Genomic DNA, 12,053 nt, shown 5'->3' on the forward strand with positions numbered 1-12,053 from the left:
AGTTTTGTTCAACATTCATATTTTGAGCTGGGTTAGAAATATTATTCGATGAGTTTGGGGCATTTCCTTGATTTAAAGAACCAACATTACAAACATTAGGAGCAGTACGTGGACTTTTCCTAGCTGGATTTGATAAATCAGCATTTGAAGATGATGATAAATTATTGCCTGAAGTTGTTGGTGTATTTCTGGGGCTACGACGAATCATCTTTTCGATATAATTCTTCTGTACCCACAGACAAACAAAACAAACAAATCTCCAAACAACAACTACAAACTGTAACAATGCCTCCAAGTTACGTGGATTATTTATAGTTGGGCGCCAATGTAATAAGAGGGGATGAGCATGAGATGGTTCTGCTTGCAGGTGTTTCAATTATTTTATAAAGAGGCTGAGCAGACGTTTTCCGTCAAATTTGCCAACTTGTTATTATTTATATAAAAGAAGCCTTGACAGACGTTTAACGTCAAATCAGTCTTTCTTTTATTTTAATATTATTTATAAAATATAAATTTATTTGGTTGTACCAATACACCCCAGTTAAACTACCGGGTATTTATTTTAATGTCTTTATTTATGGAAGATCACAAGCAGAATGATCAAAAATTCTAAATAACATCATTATTAAAAGAATGTTACAATGCAACGAAACCGAGTTAACGGGAACAAAATGAGACAAAGAGAAATTACAAATAACTTCATATTGATTTGTTATTGTAAAACATAAAGTGAGTGTTTCATAACAAATTGAGTGAAACTATAATTATAGCAAAACAAAGGGAATAATGAGTATAATTGAAAACAAAACAAATATGATCGAAAATGTAGCAGTAAAATAATTTGTATAAACATTATTGTTGTTGTTGTAAAAATATATAAGTAAAAATGTAGCTCGTTACAACCTCCCCCTCTGCCATAGAATTAATTGGGGCACATGATATGTTCCCTTGGGGATTTCAGGTTATTACGTATGGTCCATCCCTCCGGGGTACGAACTTCGATGAGATGTTTTTACCAGCATTACTCAAAACATGTGTAGCCACTAGAACCTTGTCCCCGATTTTTAATTCCAAACCCTTTCTACGCTTTATATCAACATAAGCTTTATTTTTGTCTTGTATCATTTCTACGGACTCATTTGACGTCTTCAATATATTTGCCATTTTCAACAGGAAAGGCGTGATTTGAGGTATAAAATTTTCTGACAAAATAACAGCTTTTAGGTCAAGTTGTACTTCTAATGGACTCCTTAATTCACGCCCAAATGTCAAATATGCTGCAGAATAACCCGTGCTCTCACATTTAGCTGTGTTCATGGCGAAACGAATCGATGAAAGTTTTGAATCCCAGGATGTGTGATCCTTACCAGCAGATATGGCGAGCTGTGTCTTTAAATCACGATTTTTCTTTTCCACTGGATTTGATTCCGGATGGTATACAGTTGTAAATGATTGTTTTATGTTTAAGCAAAATGCCAATTTTTGCATTATAGCTGAAATGAACTGCGGGCCATTATCAGTGTGAATCCGTCTTGGAACTCCGTATCGCAATATAATGTCATTTAAAATGATTTTGGAGCAAACATCATTTTCATTGTTTTCTTCAAATGCTTCAATTATTTCCTTTGTATCACTGTCTTCCAATTGCAATTTACGTATTTCTGCAGCGCCATTTTTAGGGAAATCTATTGATATGGAAAAACATTCACATTTAATATCGGTATGCGTATCTACTTGACAGGGTGGACGGGAAAGCGTATCGGCAACAACATTTTGTTTTCCCGGAGTATAGCCAAATACCAGGTTGAACGATTGTAGCTCTAGAGCCCATCTTGCTAAACGTCCTGTTGGCGATTTGATTGAGAATAGTCATCGTAATGGTTGATGGTCTGTCAGAACGTTTATAGTGGAACCCTCAATGTACCCACGAAATTTCTTCACAGCCCATACAACTGCTAACGCCTCTCTTTCCGTAGTCGAATAATTACGCTCGGCTGGCAGCAGCAAACGACTGGCATACTCTATGGGATGTTCGTCCTCTTTCTCCCCCTGCATCAAAACTGCTCCAAGCGCATAATCGCTAGCATCTGTTTTTAAATTAAACGGCTTATCCTCATTGACTTGTTTAAGAATTGGAGGAGATGACAACATCGTTTTTAATTTCTCAAACGCGTGTTGTTGATCTTCTGCCCAAATAAATTTTGCATCTTTCTTTGTAAGTTTGGAAATTGGCTTCGATATTTCAGCAAAGTTTGGGATAAAGTTTGAAGAAACGATAGTAACTGCTTTAGGTTCTTTGGGCGTGGTCTTAGCATAATAGCGCTTGTTTTATCTGGGTCGGGCATTAGTCCCTTAACCGTTAAAATATGACCAAGATACTTAACTTCTGACCTGCAGAAGAAAGACTTATCTCGGTTAAGTTGGAGCTTGAAATTCCGCATCTTTTCGAAAACCAATTTCAAATCACTTATGTGACTATCAAAATTCTTTGAACATATAATAATATCGTCTAAGTAAGCCAAGATCATAATTTGCGGAAGACTATTTCTGAGCTTATCGATGAGTCTTTGAAAAGTTGCCGGAGCATTTTTTAGTCCAAATGGCATTCTTTTAAATATATAAATTCCAAACGGTGTTGTGAATGCGGTTTTGATCATATCCGATTTGGCCAATTTTATCTGCCAATAACCTGACTTCAAATCTATAGTTGACATGTATGATGTGGCTTTGGCTGCATGCAATAAGTCATCCATACGAGGTAAGGGGTATTTATCGGTTATTGTGATGGCATTTAATTTTCTATAATCTACACATACACGGATTCCTCCAGTTTTCTTTGGGATCATGACAACTGGGAAAGCCCATGGAGATTCTCTATCTACGATAATGCCTTTTTGCAACATATCAGCTATTTCTATTTTTAATTTTTCTTTCATAGCTGGGGATAGTCGGTACGGGGGACATGATATTGGTGGATTATTGCCGGTATTTATGGAATGTTCAATATCCGGTACAGTTTCCGATCTGTCTTCAAATACGTCTTTTACATTAACTAAAAGGTTTTCAATAATTTCTTTCTCTAGTAGAGACAAGTTAGTTCCTTCTTTATCCTTTAGTTTGAAATCGAACACATTCAGTTCCATTGGTTCTTCAGAAATCCCTCTACGTTTCATGGGAGGAAACAATTGGGAATCAACCTGTGGTATATAATTTTGTGAAACGCAGTCTTCAAAAATTCTATTAATAGATCCAGATCAGTGACGGTGTTAGATGTGGTTGACCTGGTTTGTTCGAACCACGACAAATAATTATTGATCGCCTCGTGACCTTTTACACTGATGTGCGTTATTGGTATCGAACGTATTTCTCCAGGTTTATTCATTTTAAACTCAAAATGTTTATTTGGTTCATCTTTGAAATGCCAACATCTATCTGCCAAATCCAAAACAATATTAGCCTGTTCCATAAAATCGATTCCAATCAATGTTCGATTATCCTTAGCTTTTGGTAAACATATAAAACGTATTTTTCTAAATCTTTTCCATATTAGAATGTTGACTATTGGGGAAAATACTGTTTCCTGCCGGGGTATTCCATCAGCTAAAACAATTTCTGCTGAAACACTCTGGAATTCGACTTTTCTCTCCTTGAGTTTTTGAAAAAGCTTATACCCTGCAACACTGGTTCGGGCTGCTGTATCAAAATAAGCTTCACCGTCCATTCCGTCTATATTAATGGCAACTGTTGGAACATTTCTACCAACAATGGTAGTCGACAAGGAATTAAAATCCAACTTTTCTGGGCTATTGATTGGGTTTTTATTATTGTTGCAATTGGGACAGTTTGCTCTAAAATATCCAGCTGCACCACAACCGTAGCAATTTATTGTCGACTCCTGAACTTTCGTATTTCCTCTTCTGTCCGATTCAATCTTTTTATAACAAGTATCAATTGTGTGATTTTTCTTTCGGCAAAAGGAGCATCTAATATTTGGCCTTTCAAACGGTTCCTGTCTTGGCTTAGGAATTTTATTTTCTTCTAAAAACATTTCAATATCTCTGGCTTTTTGAAGCAAATCTTGAAATGTCTTCACCTCATCTCGAGATAGTTTTTCCCTTATTGAAACATTCAATTGAAAGAATATCATATTAATCATGGTGTTCTCAGACAATCTTTCGGAAAGCTGTGCGAACAATCGTCGTTTTCGACACACAAAAGAGTCAGTGGATTCGAACATTTTCTGTTTATCCTGTGCAATTTCGGCAAATATTCGCCAATCTGGCCTTGGAGGGGTAAAAGCTTTGCGCAAAAAATCTATTGCCATATCAAAATTTTTAGCCTCATTTTGTACTCCTTGCCACCACGTGGATGCATAACCTTCCAATAGCAACGGAAAACTAGTTAATGCTAAAATATCCGACACATTTTGGGCTTCTTTATAAACGAGTATTGTGGCAATAAAGTCTTCGACTTTCGTCGTGTTGCGGCCACCGTTAAACCTTGCACTACAATTCACAAAGGTCGCTTTTGGTTCAGATTTTACATTAAAGTTATTCATTAGTTGATGGAATTGGTCTTGGGTAAGAGTTACATTTACAGCATTATTATTGGACAAATTGCTATTATTGACAAAAGTGCTTGAATTTTGAGACATATTTGAAGTTTGAGCTGATAAATTGGTTACTGGACGTTCATTAGGCGAAACATTTACGTTTTGCAATAATGCGTTTGGAATATCGTCGCCAGAGTTTTGTTCAACATTCATATTTTGAGCTGGGTTAGAAATATTATTCGATGAGTTTGGGGCATTTCCTTGATTTAAAGAACCAACATTACAAACATTAGGAGCAGTACGTGGACTTTTCCTAGCTGGATTTGATAAATCAGCATTTGAAGATGATGATAAATTATTGCCTGAAGTTGTTGGTGTATTTCTGGGGCTACGACGAATCATCTTTTCGATATAATTCTTCTGTACCCACAGACAAACAAAACAAACAAATCTCCAAACAACAACTACAAACTGTAACAATGCCTCCAAGTTACGTGGATTATTTATAGTTGGGCGCCAATGTAATAAGAGGGGATGAGCATGAGATGGTTCTGCTTGCAGGTGTTTCAATTATTTTATAAAGAGGCTGAGCAGACGTTTTCCGTCAAATTTGCCAACTTGTTATTATTTATATAAAAGAAGCCTTGACAGACGTTTAACGTCAAATCAGTCTTTCTTTTATTTTAATATTATTTATAAAATATAAATTTATTTGGTTGTACCAATACACCCCAGTTAAACTACCGGGTATTTATTTTAATGTCTTTATTTATGGAAGATCTCAAGCAGAATGATCAAAAATTCTAAATAACATCATTATTAAAAGAATGTTACAATGCAACGAAACCGAGTTAACGGGAACAAAATGAGACAAAGAGAAATTACAAATAACTTCATATTGATTTGTTATTGTAAAACATAAAGTGAGTGTTTCAAAACAAATTGAGTGTTTCATAACAAATTGAGTGAAACTATAATTATAGCAAAACAAAGGGAATAATGAGTATAATAGAAAACAAAACAAATATGATCGAAAATGTAGCAGTAAAATAATTTGTATAAACATTATTGTTGTTGTTGTAAAAATATATAAGTAAAAGTGCAGCTCGTTACAACCATAATTATCGAGAAATGCTAGTCATTATATGTCCATATATTATTTATTTGCATAATAAACTATATTTTTTAATTTCATGGACACTTCCGCAGTCACTTACACGACTTTCAGAGACAAAATCAAATTTTAAATCTTAAATAAATCGAAAACAATTACATTTTTTACAATTCTCCCTTAATACTTTTCTTTAGAATTTTAGGTGTACTATCAGTGGTAAAAAAGTTTAGAGCCTCCAGTTTCTAACTTTTGAGATAAAAGCCACAAAAGAGCGAGTGACCGCTCGCGACTTCAAAAAACTCTGCGAATTGTGAGAATATTTAGAACTTTTAATATTCTTTACATAAATAAGAGATATCAAGCATTATTATTGCACTTTCAAAACTTCAAAATTTGGCATATCCTTTATTTGCGAAGGCACTGCACTGTCTGCATTTATAGTCTTTAAATTAGTATTTATGCTAAGAACAAGAAGAAAAAATGATAAATGTGGTCTTTCTTTGTATTTTTTGCCCTTACTTTAAGTATTTAAGCACAATTAAAGAAACAAATTCTTCGACTTTGGTTTACCTTTTTGCGGAAGTGCCCAAATGTATTAATTTTATTTTTAAAATATTGTTTTATTCCGATAATAAAATTTTTGTTTCTCCCTGGTCAAGGAACATAATATGTCAAAATAGTTAACAAGGCGAATAAAAATTGATTCGCCGTAACATATCAAATTTGAAACGAATTTTATTCCATCAATCAGAACAACGTATTTTTGAAGAATTAAAAAATTGTTTAGTTTTTTTATTTTAATCAAATAATTTTGTTAAAATAGTAGTGTTATGGATTAAATTTTACTTAAAGGATGCAATAAACTATTAAAACAGAATTAAAGAGATTGGACGATATATTTTCGCAAATACCAAGAGGTCGACCGATACTGAACATGTTTTTCGTGTATTTTTATAGTCTCTCAGAGCTTTTGTGTGAACCAAAGGTGTGAACTAATAACTAAATCATATAAATATTGATGAATTTTAAAGATTTCAGATCCTTTTGCACTTCCCTATGAAATGGAGGCCACACTTTTCCACAAACATAACTTCTAGTAGAATGGAGCATATTGGTCTACATTTTGGGAAAGGCCTTGCTTGTATCGACAAAGCCAAGTTTTAAAGAGTATAAACATTAGTATTGCATATGGTTGATTCATCACCCGTTCGAGTCGTAATTTTCAAGATTTTATTTAACGGAAGTCATTGTAATTGGCGTTTTAATAATATATCGAATGTTCTTCCATACATTTGTTTACATTTGTCCTAATCCTTGAGGATATAATTTGTTCTTCTGTTTGTTGTTGTATAATCTTAAATTCAAGATATAGCGTCACGAAATGTTGGTGTTAGACCCACGTATTAGTCATATATTGAGTTGCCGAAACGATCTAGCTTTATGTGCTGTACATAATAATTTGTGATCAAAACCAATATCTTAATATTAACCAATATCTTAATATTTTGTATGTTCGTTCGGTTCTGGTAAGAGCAAACACCAATAGTTTTGATATTAATATCATGAAATGGACCAACAATTTTCTAATGGCTATGGAAGTTATAAACCGAACTCAACAAAATTTTACATTTGGAAGGACCTAGGTGCTTAAATATGAGGCAAGCTCCGCAAAAAATAAAGTCTAGTGGACTATACTATTTTAAACTATTTTATAACATTTTTTAACAAAATCTGTATTGTTTTTCATTTGAATTTCAAATTTACTTTTTTTCCTACCTACGGCAAATTAAAATAACAAAATTCTTTTGAATATAATATTACCATCAGCTGCCGGCATACGGTTACCTTATTTATCTACCTTGTGATGAGGTATTTTATAACGACATAAAGTCAATTGTGAATAATGTATGTTGATATTTCAAATAGGATCTATTAATATACGTAACGGTTTGTTAGTCGAATATGGCCATATAAATGGTAGGCGATTCAATATATTCTTAGTTCAAACCACAACAAACAATCCGGCTCTATACGAGCAACTGTTAAGCGATGGCTGACTTCAGGGACCTTAGTGGATAAATAATTTCTTCACAGCAAATGTTCAATATAAGTCCATTTTCAACACAGCTTTATACAAAGGTTACGGAATGTTTAAGATCCTGAATGTAGTTTGGTACCATATAAAGAATACAATATCGATTTTAGCTACTTTTAATGTCCATCTCATGGCTATAAAAAGTTTGGCCCACCCGAACTTAACGATTTTTTATGCGTTTTAATTATTTTTTTTTATATTTTTGTTATAGGTGTAAAGTTTGTAATTGGAGGAGATCGAGAAAATAAAACCCCAACGAATGAAAATATTGAGAATGTTACAAATTGGGAAAATGTTTGGTCCTGCCAAACGGCAATACCTATTTATCATATGGCGTTCAGTCCTGATGGAACATTGTTTGCTACCTGTGGACGTAATGACAGACTTGTAAAAATTTGGTATGAAAATAAACAAAGTAAGTATTAAATTTCAATTAGAGCAAAAAACTAAAGTAACTATTTAAGTCGAATATGTACGACAGTGATGATCATATTACTTGCATTGGTATTTGTATGTTAATATTCCGCCTATGCAAAACAAACGGCATGTCTAAATTGAGAGGGAATACGTGTGGTTTGTTTTCACGAAAACGTAAAGGGCTGAGCCACACAGATGTGCGAGCACACAACAGCGATCTTCGTTGTGTTGGTGAATGAAACCATTTCTGGCATTCGCTCGCGAATGACAATGAACATTCGCGAATGCTCAAGGCAGAAACAAGAATAACAACAAACGTTCATGAACTCAATAGTTGTTGGGCAAGTGTTTTGTAATTCCACACATCCCCAACACTTTCTGTTGCAAACACATTCATACGCCGTGTGTGTTTACTTTTTTATGATCTTTTTGTTTGTTGTTATTTTTAACAGAGAATGTGTGTTTTTTGTTTTTTTTTTTTAATGAATGTTTTTCAGCAACCAATGTACGCGAAAGATAGAATCGACAACGCTTGCAGCGAAATTTTTTGCATTATGTGAGGAAATATGGATTAATATTGACATTAACTTTATCAAATCGATTGTTCGAGTAGTACAGAATATATTTTATCAAAAAATATATCAGTCACAACAGTATTGTTGATCAGTAACAGTTTCTAACACAAACAATTTTGATATTTAAGGTTTTTTTAAATAATTTCAAAAAAAAAAAAAAAACATGTACACACAATGTTTTAATTATGTGGCCACTTCAAAGTCGATGTTTTTCATAAAAACTGCTATTTATGACAAAATTGCATGGAATAATTTTCACTAAATCTCTTAAGTGCGGTTTATCAAAGTGTTTTAAATGAAAAATGTTCAAAAATTCTTCAAACGAATCGACGGCTAATGAAAAAATGTTAACCACATTTCATGTTTTACTTACGTGACCACCACTGCAGGTATACATCGGTTATATGAAATCAGTGTAAATTCTAAATATTTGTTTTCTCTGTTATAAAAAAAATTTGAATTAAAATATATGCTTCGTTTATTGATCAAAACATACAAATGCATACTCTAAAAAATAAAAATACAAATGCATACAACGCGAAGGTGTGCAAAGGTCATTATATCACTAATTCCACAAAAACGTCAACCACATAGGCGAAAAATCAATTTGTAATGAGAGATATGGAATTATATAGGAAATATTCTTCGCAAACCCGACAACACATTTTTGTAGAGTAATGGTATGGTTTCTTTTTGTTATTCCACTTTCCCGTGGTGAGGAATCTTGGCAAATATTAATATGTGTGCATCTTTTTTATTAAAATATTTCCTCTATCAGTATACATTTCAATTAGTATTTACTCGTTGTTAGGGTAACCCTAATATTACCACATAAAATGCAACAATCTGGCATCATCATGCATCAGTATCATTGTCTCTTCCTTTTACATATTCATTTAGTCACTGATCAACCACCAATAGATGCACGCCAAAGCTCTGCAAGTTGTCATAATTTATTGTTCTCAACTCATAAAACAACTCTAAGTTTTTATTTAATAAATTAATTAAATTGTTATGTTTAAACATCGTTGTTCATTCAATCGACCACCTCCGAACGTAACAATTTGGCGACGAGGATTGTGAATTGAAAACCACACACACAGTAAGAGAACTGTAACAAAAAGGAATTTCATCGGGCAACAAGGCTGCATATCATCAAGACAACGCCCACAATAAAAGTTGTGGCAGGAAGATTTTCAAGGAAAACATCAAAAAGCACAGGCGCAATTTCATCAGAAATATTCCAACAAGAAATTTTAAGAAATCTTCGGCGATCAACACACACAAATAACAGTTTGCAGTTTCACACTCAACACACACACCACAGCAACTTTGTTCTACCAAGAACTTTTATTGACAGACACAATCAAACATCTTACGAAGTTGTTTGGACGAACAGAAACACAAGTAAGTCTACGTTATAAGTGTCTTCAAATCACAAAATGGATAATGAAGATTTTAAAGAGTACGCTAGTCGCGTCAATCTTCAGTGTGAACTTTTAAAACTGGATGACTTAACCATAGACCAGTTCAAGTGTTTAATTTTCTTACTTGGTCTTAAATCATCACAAGACAGTGACATCAGAATCAGTTTATTAAGGCATCTCAATGAAAGTAAGGAAGTAGTCAACCTAGAAAAGCTAGTTGATGAAACACAAAGCATTTTGGATTTGAAAAGTGGCACAGCACTAATTGGGGGAAGCATAAAACAATGCAACAATATTGGTAAGCCACAACAAAAACAAGAGTTACCAAAAACAGCATGTTGGTATTGTGGATATATGCACTATGCTCAATATTGCCCCTATTCCAAGCATAAGTGTACCAAATGCGAACAGATTGGTCACAAAGATGGTTTTTGCAACAGCATGCACAGGCTGAGCAAATCAAAATACAACAACAACAAGCAGCAACAGAGCAAAACCAATCATGACCAAAATTCAAAGAAGAACAATCATCAGAATTTCATCAAGAACAAAGGAAAATTCAATGCCAAAAAAATACAAGTACAATTCAGGGAATTAAGAAAATATGTCACAATGAGTATTAATTCCAAATAAGAAAAATTACAAGTGGATATAGCCTCGGACATGACCATAATTTCTGAGTCAACTTGGAAACGCATCGGAAGACCTAAAGCAAACCCAACAAAAAACACCGCCAATGTTGCTAATGCTAAAGAGATGGAATTTTTGGCCAAATGTTCAATAGAAGTCTCAATAGGAAATAGATCTGATATATTGGAATGCTATATTAGAGACGTCGAATCACATCACATTCAAAACGATTTAAATGAATCAATGTCAAAAATTCCAGAAACAAACAGCATGATTGTAGATGAAACAAAATCTGATAAAATTCTCAAAAAAATTTTATAATACATGGAAAAAGGATGGCCTGAAAAACAAAATCAAGTGGACCAACAGGTAGCACCTTATTTCAAGCATAAGGATGACTTATATGTCGACGGATGTCTACTTTTAAACTCAAGAATAATCATTCCACAAAAATTTAGAAAGAAAATTTTAAAAAAACTTCATCGTGGACATTTTGCTATTGAAAAATGCAAAATGTTATGTTATGTCTATTGGCCAAACATAGACAAAGATATTGAAGCTACGTCAAAAGATGTCAAAATTGTCAATTAGTAAGTAAAAATCCAGTAAAGACAGACTTATCATCATGGCCATTATCAACAAGAAAGCTAGAACGAGTTCACATCGACTACGCTGGTCCAATTAAAGGATTCTACTACCTCCTAATAGTAGATGCATATTCAAAGTATCCAGTAATTTACCAGACATCGCCAATCACAGCTGCAGTTACAATAAAATTAATGAACGAGTACGTCTCACAATTCGGAAACCCCGAGCAGCTCGTGTCAGACAACGGGACTCAGTTCTGTTCCAACAACTTTGAACAATGGTGCAAGGAAAGAGCAATTCAACATACACGCATAGTTCGTTTTCATCCCAGCTCCAACGGACAAGCCGAAAGGTTTGTTGACACTTTTAAAAGATCACTCAAAACAAAAAAAAAAAAAAAGAAAGAAAAAAAAATGGAAATGGAAAATCAGTACAATGCCAAAACGGAACTAAGCCTACATCGTTCAAGCCAGGAGATTTAGTATATGCAAAAGAGTTCCATCACAACAAATCAAATTGGGTTCCTGGAGAATAGAACAGGTACAGTCACTTACGGCACAGCAATATGGGTCGGAAGTCGCAAAAAGTTAATCAAGGCTCATGCAGATCAACTAAGAACAAGATTAGCCGATGATGTTCTTCCATCCTCAGACGA

General features: G+C 33.8%; 1 protein-coding gene across 1 annotated transcript in view; it reads left to right on the plus strand.

The window, feature by feature from the left end:
* The window catches only part of LOC133331018 (dmX-like protein 2), a 190,910-nt gene that overhangs the window by 31,412 nt on the left and 147,445 nt on the right, over positions 1-12,053 (plus strand). Inside the window, exon 4 of the mRNA XM_061539419.1 lies at positions 7,973-8,176. Coding sequence (XP_061395403.1) covers positions 7,973-8,176 — 204 coding nt within the window. The remainder of the gene's footprint in view (positions 1-7,972; positions 8,177-12,053) is intronic.

The sequence above is a fragment of the Musca vetustissima genome, unplaced genomic scaffold (genome assembly GCF_032173495.1).
Source record: "Musca vetustissima isolate MV318-11 ecotype Yass unplaced genomic scaffold, APGP_CSIRO_Mvet_v1 utg2887, whole genome shotgun sequence".
Taxonomy (NCBI): Eukaryota; Metazoa; Arthropoda; class Insecta; order Diptera; family Muscidae; genus Musca; species Musca vetustissima.